At 35.5% G+C, this 15,534-nt stretch overlaps 1 protein-coding gene across 2 annotated transcripts; it reads right to left on the bottom strand.

Annotated features, from left to right (window-relative positions):
- Positions 1-3,767: 3,767 nt before the first annotated feature.
- On the bottom strand, positions 3,768-13,448 carry LOC149786896 (G1/S-specific cyclin-D2-like). 2 transcript variants are annotated; one of them, XR_016425036.1, is made up of 6 exons: positions 13,024-13,448; positions 11,911-12,126; positions 10,617-10,776; positions 7,953-8,092; positions 5,638-7,412; positions 3,768-5,604 (listed from the first exon to the last, which is right to left on the bottom strand). XR_016425036.1 is itself a non-coding variant. In XM_089977427.1 (5 exons), the coding sequence occupies exons 1-5, from the start codon at positions 13,216-13,218 to the stop codon at positions 7,236-7,238; spliced, it is 888 nt and encodes a 295-aa protein (XP_089833553.1). In that variant the 5' UTR covers positions 13,219-13,448; the 3' UTR covers positions 3,768-7,235. The 2 variants fall into 2 exon arrangements, 1 of the variants encoding a protein (XP_089833553.1); XM_089977427.1 differs by having other exon boundaries at positions 3,768-7,412.
- Positions 13,449-15,534: the final 2,086 nt, after the last annotated feature.

Here is a 15,534-nt window from a genome sequence, read left to right as displayed (position 1 = left end):
ACGTTGTGCGAGACAGTTCAAGCTACTGTTACATAAAACTTATTATTTTATCCATTTACGTACAATAAAGAACAGTAATGCCTCGAAAGTGTGTTAATACCGCGGACAATTTTTGCTATATTTGTGGGGAAGTGACATTTGCCAACCAGAAGAAAAGTATCAATTCTCAAGTGAAGAAGGCATATCATCTTTACTTCGGATGCAAGGTTGGTGACCAAGACAAGCCTTGGGCTCCGCATATATGCTGTGCTACATGTACAACACAGCTTTCACAGTGGTTGAATTGCAAAAGGTCATCAATGCCGTTTGCAGTCCCAATGGTGTGGAGAGAGCCAAGCAACCACCTAAATGACTGTTACTTCTGCTTGGTTCCTCCTCTTTCCGGCGGAATAACGAAGCGAAAGAAGTTGAGAATAGTCTACCCAAACATTCCGTCTGCATTGAGACCAGTTCCACATGGTGAGGGACTTCCTATTCCAGAACCTCCAGCAGAATATTCTCTTGATTCATCTGACGAAGACAAAGGTGAGTCGACCTGTTCTTCTCCTGGTCCATCAGCATGCAGTGATCCAGATTTTCACTGTGGTGCATCATCAACCCCACACAGAATAACACAGGAAGAACTAAATGACCTGATTCGTGATTTGGACTTATCAAAGAACAAGGCAGAATTGCTAGGATCAAGACTCCAACAATGGAATCTTCTAGAGGAAGATGTCACAATTACTGCATATCGAAAGCGCCACCAGCAATTGGAGCATTTCTTCAGAAAGGAAAGTAATCTGATATTCTGTTCCGATATTGAGGGCCTCATGAATGCTTTAAAAATCACTCATGACCCACAAGAATGGAGACTATCTGTGGACTCTTCGAAACTGAGTCTCAAGGCTGTGCTTTTGCACAATGGAAACATTCTTCCATCTATTCCAGTAGCGTATGCTGTCCACATGAAAGAGACATACGATAACTTAAGGCAGCTACTGAATTCCATTGAGTATAACAAGTACAGCTGGCACCTCTGTGGTGATTTGAAGGTAGTTGCCCTTTTAATGGGACTGCAGCAAGGATATACAAAATACATGTGTTTCTTATGCGAGTGGGATAGCCGAGCAAGGGAAATGCACTACATGAGGAAGGAATGGACTCACAGGCAGAATGTAGCCATTGTAGAGAAGAATATCCAACACCCAGCTCTGGTTGAGGCTCAGAAAATCTTGCTACCACCCCTTCACATCAAACTAGGTTTGATGAAGAACTTCGTGAAAGCCATTGACCGGACTTTGCCAGCATTCCGATACCTGCATGAAAAATTCCCTCGACTCAGCGAAGCAAAGATTAAAGAGGGAGTTTTTGTGGGTCCTCAGATTCGAGAGCTTTTCAAAGATGACCGGTTCAACAACTTGCTGGAAGGTGACGCGAAACAAGCATGGAATGCTTTTCGCCTAGTTTCTACAAACTTCCTCGGAAATGTTAGGGCAGAAAACTATAAGGAACTAGTAGAAGACATGTTGATGAAGTATAAGAAACTTGGCTGCAATATGTCTCTAAAGATTCACTTCCTTCATTCCCATTTGGATTTCTTTCCTAGCAACTGTGGTATTGTTAGTGATGAACACGGCGAACGTTTTCATCAAGATATCGCAACAATGGAACAAAGATACCAGGGAAAATGGTCCACTACAATGCTGGCTGACTACTGCTGGACACTCCTCAGAGATGCTCCCGAACAGCTGTACAAGAGACAGGCGAAGAAATCTAAGATGTAGTCAATGACTTGATTTTTTATAGGTAGGCTATTACAGTTGACCTTTTACTATTGGAATGCATTTCGTTATGTAAACATTAATTTCTTGCAGATTACAAAAAAACTAGAGCCAATTTTGCAATTTGACTGTCATATTCGTGTTCAGCACATAAAAATTGATAAGAATTGACTAATTTTATTTCAGTAACATGACTTTTGTAAAAATTTGTTGTCCAGTGTAATCAGCGTCTGTCCTCTACATCAGCTTTTGTCTCTCATTTTTGTAAACTATTTTCAGACTTTTTTTAAATATATTTAAAAAAAAAAAATGTTGCTAAATTCTAGCAGTCGCAATTATAATGTATGAATTGTTCTGACTTTAATAAAGTTTCAAGTTTGAGACACCGACCAACGATTTAGGCCTACCACTCGCTTCTTCCATGTTTAAAAGCGGGACATCGTAGGGCATGTCCAATTTCACAGTCTGCAAGAGTTGGCCGAGAGCCGAAAAAGAGCAATTTTAAAATTATTTGTGACACAAGTTTGTGATCTGAATAATCGGGGGGCCCAATGAATGTAGCACCATCTAACCCTGAACCACGCCGAGAGAGAGAGAGAGAGAGAGAGAGAGAGAGAGAGAGAGAGAGAGAGAGAGAGAGAGAATGGTGGGTGGGTATACATGTATGCAGAGCTGTCATGAGGCCTTAAGTATTGAGATCACCACCTGGGGTGAAGTCCTAGTATGCGTTTGCGAGATATGTCACGGTTGTTGTTTTTGTTTTGTTGTTGGGGGATATCCCATTGCCCAAACGTCAAAATATGCTTCGGCTAGTTAGGTAACCATAAAATCATTATTTCCAAAATACAACATTCACCTTTTGTTGGAATGCGTGAAAAATTCAGAATGTGCGTGTGAGTGCTTTCTATATAAAGTGAGTATCTCAGGTGCAACGAGAGATGAGTGATATAGTACGTGTTTGTGATATATTTGTGAGGCCATAACATACCTCAAGTGTAACTTGTACAAAGAAACCATCATACACATTAGTCATAACGATATGTGTACGCTTTAAAACGGGCATTTTTCTATACTGTTACACATACCAATGCTATAAAAATTGCAACAACTTGGTGAAGCGAGACGGTCACAATGTAAATTCCTGGACTCGATTGCAAATATAATCTATTCGATGCTTTTTTTTCTTTCTAGACCTATAAAATGTTCTAAAGCGGATCATTTCTACATACATATATGTCCAAGGCCCTTTCTTTCTCTCTTGGCTGGTCGGTGTGAATATCGGTTTTACCTCGGTGGATTAGTCTCAAATGTTAAAATTGCATGAGACATAAATAAAATACACGTATTTAATGCATGTTGTATCTTTGATAGGATGGCTTACAACCAAGCAGCTTCCTCTTAATGAGTGTGTGCGTGTGATTTGGATTTTTAACGTAGCTCTAAAATCTTTTCAGTCATATCGGTATGATGTCTGCAATTTGACCGTTTGTATTGATGTCTAGCACTGGGGCATCATGCCGTAGACATGTAACACCGTGTACCACCTAGTTACACTATCCTGACGTCATTAACCTCTGAGTCGTAATGCTGAGGTAGCTGCTTAGTGCTAGTACCATTTTTATAAGTCTCTGGTACGACTCGACTGGGTTCGAACCCGCGACCTCCCGTCCCGCATCAAAGGGGGACGCTATAACCAATAGACCACCCTAGTAGTTTTCTTTTAATGAAAGATATATCTTGTACTAAAAACAGACAGTACATACACACATATTGTTTGTGCATACACACACCTACCAGTTTACATTTATTCTATTTCCGGATCGTACCCTGTACTAAATAAACGCATACAATCCAGGATGGAAACCAAATAGGTATATACTGTTGTCAAGCTACTGTTTCAATATCTTTAGCAAAAAGTTTTCCTGTAAGAAATTGTGTGTATGCATATTTGGAGCGATAGTTAAAGTGATATACAATCATCTGGAAAAGAGACAAAGAAGAGGAGTTATTTAATAACTTTATTGTTTTAAATTTGCTCATAATAATTTTGATGTATATACAGATCTCAGCAGAAGCAGCTTTTCGACACAGATCAAGCTCCTTATTAAAATACATGCCTTAAATGGACCCAGATCAATTTCTCCATGGATTTTTATTCATGACAATTCAGCAGATGTAATGGAAAAAATTTCGAAAAGTAGATGGGAAAAAAAAGAAACAAACTACAAAACAATGTACATTTCTATACTCCTACAGAAGTATAGATATATTTGGCTTTCTTACAAATGACATAAATACTAGGTCTTTAACTGGAGCAGACCTCTTCCATCCACCAATAACTTTTACTCCATTGAACATATTTTGTTCATTCATACATACGTAAAAAACTATGGTGGCCTCCAAATAAATCTCGAAAATTACTTCCCAATCTTTGAATCTTAATTTGCATAGTGCAACTCTCACGGCTTAATTCACTACATAAATTATCACATCAAAGCCAGCCTATGAGGGGTTGCTAACAGCCTTAAGGCACACCATAGTCCAGTTTTCTCACATTTGTGAAACCCGCGATAACTCTTCACAAATAAAACTAAACATGACAGTCTACCACATTAAATATTCCCATCCATCTCCTTCAATCACGCTATCATCACGGGAGTTTATTCCCCACACTGAATTGTGAAGAGTCGTCCGAAAATAAAGGTATAAACGGTTCTATCACAGATTGGAATACTTGTATATAACATTTGTTCTGAAAGACAACTCTACTCTAGTTCCAGCGATATCTTAAAACATGTGCCTTATGTTACATAAGCGGGAAAAGACCATCTAAGCATTATCTTTACCGTCTCTAAGGCACGTTTTGCATTACAAAGATTCGAGGAACATTGCTTGCAAGCTGTTTGCCCTATTCTGCAATACTGACACATGAAACAAATGCAACCTGCATTAGCTTTTGTTGATATCCTATTCAAAACAAACCATACCAAATATAGTGCTGGGTCATTATTCTGTAGGCACAATTAAAGCATTTGTAATTACCTTTCAAATTTTCTTTTTACATTTCCAGAAATTTATCTTTACTGTACATGCAATTTTTTCCACTATTTAAATTTTTTCTTAGAAATATGTGACATTTCAAGATAATTACATCATTTAAATTACCATCCTCTAAAGTTAAAATCGTTAAAAACTTTCCCCACTGTCATCAGGCATAACGGATTAGCAATTATTTTTCATGCAAAAGTCATGTAGCTTAGAATATTATCATAGCCACATTTTTAGAGGTAGCCAAAAAGAGGCATAAACTTTGTAACTGTACCTTTCAATAAATAATAAGCAAGATTTAAAAGCACTAAGTAACTTTCATTACCAAACACTTGCAATAAGAGACCACTTGTACATAGGTTTCTGAACCTGTGAAACCTTTCACTGTGCCACAATAAAAGCTGTAATTGATAACATGGGCTTGATCTTCTATTAATATTATTCAATACTTTGAATTTAATGGCACTTTGGAAACTGAAGAATCAAACATGTTCAAAGTTATTGATGGAGCAAACACCTTGTAAACACTTAACCATCAGTAAATAAGAAAATAAATAAGGAAGTCATCTGAAGGACTCCAAAATGCAGTAACATTATACATGAAAATGTCGGATGAATAACTTATGACTGAACACATCTGTTTTACCAAGGCACAGTCGTGCCCCTGAAATGATAGAAAAACATGCCACCTGTCAAGTTTGTCTTGGGGATAATGAAAGTAGATACACGAAATCTAAACATTCGAACATACTTTTTTAGGTGTTCACATAACATTAAATATCCACTCTTTTACCTGACTGAGATAACATTATTTATCCACTTTTACCTGACTGAGATAACATTAATTATCCACATGACAGAGATAACACTTTAGATAAGACTTGACATGAAATGTATTAAGTTCTGCCCCACCCCCTCAAATCTTCTATTGGACATTTAATTCTGGAAAAGTATATTTTCAGAATTTGTTTCCTTTAAAAGTTGTCAAACAACACTTGGATGGCATGCCTTCAACATTTCCTAGTAGGCTAAGCCTACCAATTACAAATAAATATTTTATGACATTTGCCATTAGTTTTCATGGATCATTAGTAGACCCCATGAAAGCAATCAGTTTTTAAAAATAAAATTCTACACAACTACATTTCTTAACAAGGCTGCAATATATAGCCTGTACTGATCACTGTAGCACTAATTAACTAATTAATTATAAACCACTAAAGTAGTAGCTGGCTTATGAATAGCTGTAATGACATCACATCATGTATCCATGGTGATTGTCCAATGATATGGGTGATGAACATGCAAAATGTTTTTGCTCATCTGCAACCAACTGATCAGACTTGACATGTATGATTTTCATATGGATGCAAATATCACAATGGTTTCAACAGATTATGAGTTTTAGCAGGTAATTTTGCCAAAGAATGAGACAATGGATAAAATTGTGTCACAATGAGTTTGTGCTGTTGCATGGAAGATAACAAGTTTGTTTTTTTTTAAATAAAAAAAAACAAAAAAAAAAACATTTTTATTCTGTGAATTAAGACATCAAGAATGTAGGAATCAATCCCTACATGGCAGTAACTTTCAATAATCATTAAACATTTTCAACACCATAATAACAACGTCATTCCTTTTACAAACCAGACCTGAAACCCTTTTCCTATATAAAAAAATGAGTATCACTGAGAGTACTGTACCGTATATACATACATTTAAGTAGTCCAGAACTGCATTATGCACAGATCCAGATTTGCGGATGCATTATTTACATGCAGATCTGGGTCTAAGCAGCTTGAAACGAGTTGAATAAACATGGACCCTGAACCGCTGCCACATTATGCCTTTGAGATAAGATCTACGATGTTTGCCATTGGACTCAACTTGTAAGCAAGTACATATGGTACACGATTGGCCCCAAAATTATTAAGCACTATTTTAATGGAATGACATCAAGCAATGTTTAACCCTAAAGTGTTAAATGTGCCAAAACCTAACATGTAGGTTTTAACAACATTTTCAAATAATAACTTTTAAAAATCAATAACTATTGCAAACCAATAACTTTTAAAAACCAATAACTATAAAAAAAATATATCTAAACCATGGCCTAACTTAGAAACTTCTGTGGATGGATGTTTAAATTTGCTGCCTGATGTTTCTTGTGAACGATTAATGAACAATGAATTGGTCCCTTAAAATGTATATGGAATACTTTGATGACATGGTTCAAATCAGTTTTAAAAAAGACATTACAAATGCTCTTTCGTTAAATTATTAAAAATGGAAGATTTATATTTGAAACTGGCAGTATAATATTTGGAAAGAAGGCGTCTGGCTTGCAAGAGGAACTCGATACAAAAATATAACAATATAGAATCTGTATACAAATGCAGTTTCTCGACTGTGGTCGATTCCAAACTAAAAAATTACATCCTGAACATCGGTGGGTGTGGTTGGTTGTTCCTTTAAATGGCGTGTTGATGATGAAGAGTGATGAGAGTGCTGATCAATTTTTGTGGATTCCGTTTCGGCCATGGTGGATAAATTTAGAGCCAAAGTTTGTTCAATCTGCTCTTGGCAAGATCGCAAGCATTCCTAAAGAAAAAAGAAAACATATAGATATATATATATCGATACCTTGAAATCATGCATCAACATTTACAAATAAGAATAATAATACCTTCTCATTTTTCTTTTGAGAAACAATTCCAGAGTTGAGAAATGATTTGAATGTTGGGACTGGAGGTTTTATGACAATATGTTGACAATGTTGTTAAATATTAGTCCTTATGTCCAAACCACAGCAATAATATTGTAAGAGATCATAACTGTCAATGTTTCTGTTTTCCTTGTTACCCGAGTTCTATTTAACCTGAACTCCATCTGTACAGATTAAAGAAAACGCATCATACTGCATATGATCTTTTTTTAAGAATACGAGTACATGCATATGGGGGGTATCTAATATAGGTTGAAAAGTGGTTTTAACGAACAAATAAAGCTAAATGTAGAAAATAAGATAGTTTTAGCAGATTCTGCTAATAATTCTGCAGTGCAATTTAGAGAAATTGGGATGAATTCTGAAATTTTATGTGAAAAATAGGAGAGAAATAGATTATGTATGGTAACACTCACAATTTCAATGCCTGTGATTTGATGCAATTTTTCCAGCAGTTCATAATCGATGTGTGGTGATGTGCGGTTTAGCCCATGTATGGCTGCCCCAACACTCCCTGCTGCTATCATCGATGGGGGGTACATCATGAATTGGCAGTCTGTGAAACATAAAACCAATTCAAATCTTTAGTTTCAAGTGCATGACTTCATTATTTCAAATTAAAAGAAAGAAAATAACCACTCTTACACTCAGAAAGGGCAGAAGGGGGAAGAAAAAAAATCACATTTTGTGTGGCAGCCTGGAATTTTATTGGAAATTTTTCAGGACAAGTAAAATGTAATGTCCATTAGAATTTTTATATAAAACAAGAAAAATGTAGTTTTTGCATTTCACAATAGCCTCTTGAAGAAATTTATATATTTTCAGTTATGGTTAACAGAAATACCAATTGAAAGCAGCTTTAAGCAGGTCGTAATTACCCTCATTCTAGATCAGGATTGTTTACATGCAGTATCAAGTAACACTTTGTGATGATCTGCATTATCATTGTGTTTTAAGAATGTGATCAAATCAGTCATACTAAATCAAAACACCGAACTCCTTGTTATAATAATCTTTGCGATAGTCACACCCCTTAGTTTTATCTGTTAAAATAAAAAAAATAATTGCCCAATGCAACATACAAAATTTTTGTCACATTAAAAAAATAGAAATTTTATGGGAAAGATGTTCTTACACTTAAAATGAATCAAGAATGTAAAACAGACAGTCTAGCCACAGGCAACACTTTGTTTCCTCATTTACAGGCAAGGAATTTCAACTATTTCACACTCGATAGGTTTGCAGGTAAACAACAAAAATCCGCAGTTTTTAATAAGCAGGAGCTCTGTACACCAAGAAAGTGAGCAAAAAAATTGTATGCAGATTCATATATTCATTCAAAATCATTTTAATCAGAAGCAATAAAAGTTGTGGGTGAACTGCTTCTACAGTAGACAATGCCCATGATGCACGATGAAGCCAAAATGCTTCAACAACTTGTGAGAAAATAACTGTTAAGGCAGGTCTAAAATTCATCTCATGGCTTTTTCCATTTTTGTCATCATTTAAGCATTTAAAGTGATTATATTGTTTTTTCTATGAAAACGGAATTGTCAGACATGCTTGAAAGACCTGATCAAATCAAAAGGATCAACTTCAGCCACTGTAAAGGCCAGCTAGTTAACTGAAGAAAGAATGAAAAAAAAGAAAATAAAAATGAATGACTTGAGATCTAAGTGGTTGGTGAATTAGGTTAGGGCAACATAAAACAGCCCCAACAGATGAAAAATTCCAGTACACAGAGGACTGATAAAAGCTGAGATGGGCCCAGTTTGCCCAGGTAAAAACTACACCTGTTTGCAAATTTGTTTCTTTTCATCAGCTGATTCAGGGAGTAGAGAAAAGTTGCTTATTAATAAGGTGTGTGCCACACATCATGTAAAAACACAAAGGATCTAGTGATTTGTGAAGATATTAAATTTTAATTTGTAGGAGAACCTATCTGAATGTGGTAGGTTGTCTGGGGCTGCCAATGCAGTGTCGGTATTGGATAACAGGTGTGAAGATATTTTTCACCTTTGAAAATTTAAATGTTTACCCCATTAGCCCTGCCCTGGAGCAGATGTTTACCCCAGTAGCCATGCCCAGAAGCAGGTGGTGACAGAAATGTTGAATTTCTTCAGTCGCGTGCCAGAACTTGGAGGACAATAGTGAGGAAACTCGACATTTAATGACATTTAATTTGCTATGATATATCAGGTATTCAATTTGCCACCAGGTGTAAACACATGACTTAACTTCAACAGGACAACATCAGGTAAAAATTTGACAAAAGAAAACTCAGTTACTTTTGGGGAAAATGAACCATTTTAAAGATGTTTTTTTAAAATACTTTTGAAATGAGATGATTTATTAAAAAAATTATAAATTTAAAAGTTTCCAAAAAATCATTTCAGACTGTCTTGGGAATAGATTTATAATGTAAAAAAATGAATACAATCATAAAAATGCTTTAAAAAAATCACTTCATAAGAATACAAAAGGGTCAATTTGCATACATTTCACATTCTTAAAAGAAAACAAGAAAAAAAAAAAAAAAGTAAAAACCTAATCTGCATGGACAAGGGGCAAACAACTCTTGGAGGCTTAATGCTGTAAACCCAGTAATGAGGAATGTGCTTTGGAGTGTTCAGTAGGGGTAATGTTTATTTTGTCTAAGTGTGATATGTAGTCACAGATTATGGTGAACAGACTAATCAGGGAGTTGCTTGTTCAGAGTTAATGTTTCTAATTGAAATATTCATCTTGCATACCACCCAAGCTTGATCTTGTATAAAATGCAAGATTATGTGAGTTTGTGTCAAAAATCACAGCAAAGGCGCTATATATGCAGAGACATAACCCATGATCTTTTAAAAAAGTGAACTCTGTTGCAACTTAAAACTGAAAACTCTAATTTATGGTTTAAAAAATTAACCATTTACAAATTTAATAAAGATACAATACTTAAAAGCAATTAAGTTTTTAAGTAGAAGTAAAGAATACAAGCAAATCAAATCTGTGGCACACCTGAACAACAATGTGCAATACTGACTCAAAGCATAGTTATGATTCTAAACAAAAATATAGAAAATTCTTACCTGTTGCACACAAAGCTATGAAGGCTTGTGCATGTTTTTTGATTGTTTCAGCCTTTTCCTTCCCTAGTGAAAGCCGACACAGAATTTGTTCAACAAAGTCATGAGGTGTAATTGCAGACAGGTCCCATTTTAATTTACTTAATAAAATCAATTCCATGTCCTGAAAGGGAAATTGAGAATAGTGTAAAAGTGATGTACCAATATAGTTCATCTTTTTTTAAAGGTACATCTTTTAACAGGACAATGAAACATCTGAATTCTTGCTCAAATTTGTAAACTGTATTTTAATTCATTAAAATAAGCCTCACATATTTGTGATAAAGAAATCCCACATTTATGGTTACTTTAATTATTGGAAATGTAGTTTTGTTTTTCTTTTGACCTCTTTCTCACTTAACCTATTTTGGACATCTTTGCATGAAAATAACAAAACTGACCTCCAATTACACAGTTACTAAATGTATGAAAGATATAAAAACTCGCGACATGTATCGATTAAATAAAATTTCAGTTTTCTTCAATTTCAACTGCAGTTACATGGGGTAACATCACCCGTTTCCAATTGGGGACAGTAAATAAACACATTACCAAAAAGGAAACATTTTAATCTGCAAACGTTTAAGAATTTTGCTCTTAAAGACAGTACATTAAATCTAGCACGTGCAGCATCAGGATTTTTTTAATAAAAGAAAAAAATTATTTCCAATAATAGAACATGCTCCCGATCCAAATTCATCACTTGCTCTATCAAATTCGCTGACTCAGGGCAATGCGGGTGAAACGAACATAGTAACAAGTCAAGTCAGCTGTCACTCAAACAGTGTTACAAACCAGTTTCATTTCATGCGCGCGCGTCTCAATTTCTGGCTCAGCAACCATAGACCAGAAAACAGTAGAGTGATGATCTGCTCACTTTCAGAAGTTTGGATTATAGCGTGTGGGAAAATTTCTCAGCGAGCAACTTTAAAAACTACGCGGCAACGTCAAGCACTGTAGTGAAGAGTCGATAACGAGTGAAGTACATACCACTGGACTACAGGCACGAAGTAGCTATCGATACCAACAATTCATATTGCCGAGGCATTGTACAATCGGCAATTTACTCTGCGAGGGAGAACTTGAAATAGTCCTAACGTTGAGAGAGTTGTTAAGGACGGATATATCCAAAATGTACAACTTAAAGAGATAGACGAATCAAACTGTTTTCAATAGTCAACTACCATTTTAGATTATATATGAACTTGCTTGACTATGGGGAAAACTACTAGAAAACTATAAATAACAAAATATGTACCATAAGTTCCTGTAAAGTTATGGAATTGTCTGTGTATATCACTAGCTTCTCCGCTGTTAGGGGATTTGTTTCCTTCAATTTTGAAGCAATGAACATGCACACTGCACCCAATAATTGCAATTTAGTCCTTGGTGTGTCAATTATTGACAAAAATCTGTCCAAATAATTCATAGACAATGGAAACACTTCCTCTTCGCACTTTTGTTCGTCACAAACCTGCAGGAAAAGACAAAGAAATGTTTATAAAATGGCATTTGATAAATATGAGAAGGACATTCCCGACTGTACAATTTACTTACAAAGTTCAATTGCTCTGAAAGGTAATCATCGATTAATGCTAATTAAATTATGTATTGAATGCAATCGCAAATATGCAAAGATGTATATTGGTGGAAGAGTAAATGAAAGGATGTCACGAGTTTAGGACGTGAAATTGTATTGGCCCACTGACTTTCGTATCACTGAATATTTTGCACATGCTCGATAGCGTTCCGCCACTGCGACGTAATCCAGACTAAAAAAATTATAACCATGATGGTCACAGAAAATATTTGTAAAAATATAAAATAAAGTTTTTGTTAACTTTAACAACTAAAATTGTATGCATCAATGATATGTTTAAATGCCTAATCAAACAAATATGGAGTAAATTACTTGTTTCGATTGTTATTCAAATTTAAGTAAACTTTTTGCAAGCTATTTCTTCTTCAAGCTGCACAATTTTGACCTTCTAACAAATTCAAGAAAAATGCAACAATACTAACAGTATTTAGAAATTTAGCATCAAATTAAAATGCATCATATATACTACCAAACGAACTAAATTTCAATTTACTCCGACGTACGTTTAAAAAGGAAAAGCTTTTGAAGCCAGTAGGTATCAGAAAACGTGGCGAATAAAACTTCCCGCCATCTTGAAATTGATACTAACTCTTATCGTCACACATGAAGAAAAATCATTAAAAACTGACGAAATGACTTGGCATAAAGAATTTGGTATCGTTTTATGTGAAAATTATTCCCGAATTCAATGAAGTAGTTGTCATAATAAAATGTATAACTCCGAGCGAAATATTTGACGATTTTGGGCACTGATCTTAAGAATAGGCCTACCTCGTACATCCATTGTGCCACCATTTTCCGCATGTAACGTTTTACATCTGTCTGAACACATTTGAAGTACGCTGAATTCGGCATATATTTGTCCTCTAAAGCCAGTAAATTGTGCAAAACCCTGTTGTCATTGAGCAGGACAGGGTCCTCGTACGCACGTCTGTGTGATTCGGCCTCTACACACATTAAATCCATGGCGTAAAAGTAAAGATCACTCCAACGTCCACGTTTTAATTTAAAATCCAGTCAGCAAATTATCAGTGAATATATATATATACACACATTAAAAAACAGCGCAATGTCCCTTGTTAATATACGGGCTTGAGGTAGAAGGTTAGCCGGAGAACGAGTTATTATTGTATTCACTTCCAGTGCCGTGTCTTTTACCGACCTGTAGCCGGCCAACAATTGCTTTGGACCGAGTTCTGCCTTTTATACCCCGTCTAATAATGACAGCTATCCCTTCAAAAGACGATCTGCGCGTGCGCGATTGAATACTTTGGGAGAATTTATCACCGGCTTACAAAAGAAAAAATCCGCAAAAAGTTGATTTTGACATTTCAGAATGAATGTTGGGTTTTATAGATCCAGTATGCTGTATTTTGTTAATAGACGTAACTAATATAAAATGTTTCAATGAAACGCTTGCAGTTTTGCTCTTTCTTCGCATTCTACCGCGTTCATATATTACTTCACATGACTGGGTAAACAAAGGTGCAGTGCATTACTTGCGGCATTGAGCTTTATTTCACTGATATGCACTGTGGAAAAGATTGATATTGAAGAAAACGTACATAATAAAGTAAATGCATCTTTTAGAATGGCGCATATGCATTTATAGATGCAACTGTACCATTTTTTTATTGTCCGATACATCACATTCCAACAGTTTGACCTGCTCGTCACATGCGATAAGACCGATTTCATTGGTAATGTTTGTTAATATTGACGCACAAAATATGTTATTCATAAAGAAACAATGTTATATTATGTACAAACAATATATAAGTTCATTTTCTACCCAATGTTAAACGTTAAATTTTAGGAAATTTTTATGTTACGCACTCTTAGTCTCTGAGTTGCAAATCTATTTTTATCCGCACCGGGACATGCCATTAGACATTTCAACCAATCAAAATGCAAGTTGTGGCTCGCTGGAAGTATGAATGGGACTACACTTTACGATCTCTTTCTCTCTGATATCAATAAACGGATTACTCGAGGACATTTTGGGTTGGAATCCTAAGCCCAGCCCCTCTTATAATTCAATGTGCTATCGAGTTCCAGGTGCTCTAAATCCTGCTCTATATATGTCGATCAACAGTCTGGCACCGCCCCAAAACGAAAATTTCCACTCATACTTAGCAAATGGAAATAACGCCCCCCCCCCCCCCCGTCATATGCTACAAGTGAAAATGGAGTCTACCAGAGACAATGACATCCTAATATCGACTCCATATTGCATACAAAACGTAATTAATGGCAACTCTTTGCATATGACAACATGAAGCACTTATTTATTTACATACTTAAAATATGAAAAGAAAACTGAAGAGATAAAAATTTAGTGAACTTTTAAATTTGGGTCACTTGAAAAGCACAATAGATTTGACCGAGGTTTAGGAAAATTTGTTTTTCTTCTAATTGTTACTTTAGTTTTTGTGCAAGGTTAGTTGCATTTTGAACATGTGTGATATAAAGTTAATGATGTGAGACACAATCAAGAAGTTATATCTGAGGTTAGCAAAATAAAGACTAGCAATGCTGTTAAAGTGACCATTAAAATGACCACCGTTGTATTTTAACTCCTCAAAGTCTGAAAATAAACTAAAAATGTGACATTCGTGTAAACGGTTAAACGCATATTTTGCACAAAACATGACCCAAGACTAAAGTAATCACCTCTTCAATAACTAATAATCTGTGTCACTATTTAAATAAATTTGAAGAAGAAAAAAAAAAAACGCGCATACGCCAGAGATATTTCTCTAAAGTTTAAAGTCAGCCAATATTCAAGATTTATTTTAAAATCTTTTTAGGTGGCAGTGTAATTGTCTTGTAAAACTTAATAAATATGCGTAAGTGGGAATAATCTTAATTTTTTTTATAGCAAACCCACCACCGCTATCACCACCACGTTGTCATCATCACCACCATTATCATCAACACCATTATCACCATCACCACGATCATCATCACCACCATCATCATTATCTGACAATATGCAGTTCGCAGTTAACTGTCAGAACCAGATGGATTTGGTCCAGTAAATTACAAAGAACAGCATATAAATTACTAGTATTGGTCGCTGGGAGGTATTACTGTTTGGACGTACCATAGCCGACGCCACCTACAGCACAAACAAAACACAAAATAACGATAGCGGCAATGTATGGCATTGTTGTGTTATCATAACTTTTATTATCGACGTCATTGTCATCATCATCATCACCGTCGTCATCATCGTCTTTTCTTCTTCTTCCTTTTGGATATCAACAGCGTCACCCACCT

The sequence above is a fragment of the Sinohyriopsis cumingii genome, chromosome 12, assembly GCF_028554795.1.
Source record: "Sinohyriopsis cumingii isolate HCF-2022 chromosome 12, ASM2855479v2, whole genome shotgun sequence".
In the NCBI taxonomy this organism is placed as follows: Eukaryota; Metazoa; Mollusca; class Bivalvia; order Unionida; family Unionidae; genus Sinohyriopsis; species Sinohyriopsis cumingii.
This window is presented reverse-complemented; position numbering and strand designations above follow the sequence as displayed.

What these genes read in the sequence shown, in the direction of transcription:
- LOC149786896 (XM_089977427.1), bottom strand. Translation starts at nt 13,218, where the DNA reads ATGGATTTAATGTGTGTAGAGGCCGAATCACACAGACGTGCGTACGAG. An exon ending in TAACTTTACAGGAACTTATG is followed by an intron (nt 10,777 to 11,910) that starts GTACATATTTTG and finishes TTTCCCTTTCAG; the next exon opens with GACATGGAATTGATTTTATT. An exon ending in CATAGCTTTGTGTGCAACAG is followed by an intron (nt 8,093 to 10,616) that starts GTAAGAATTTTC and finishes TATGTTTCACAG; the next exon opens with ACTGCCAATTCATGATGTAC.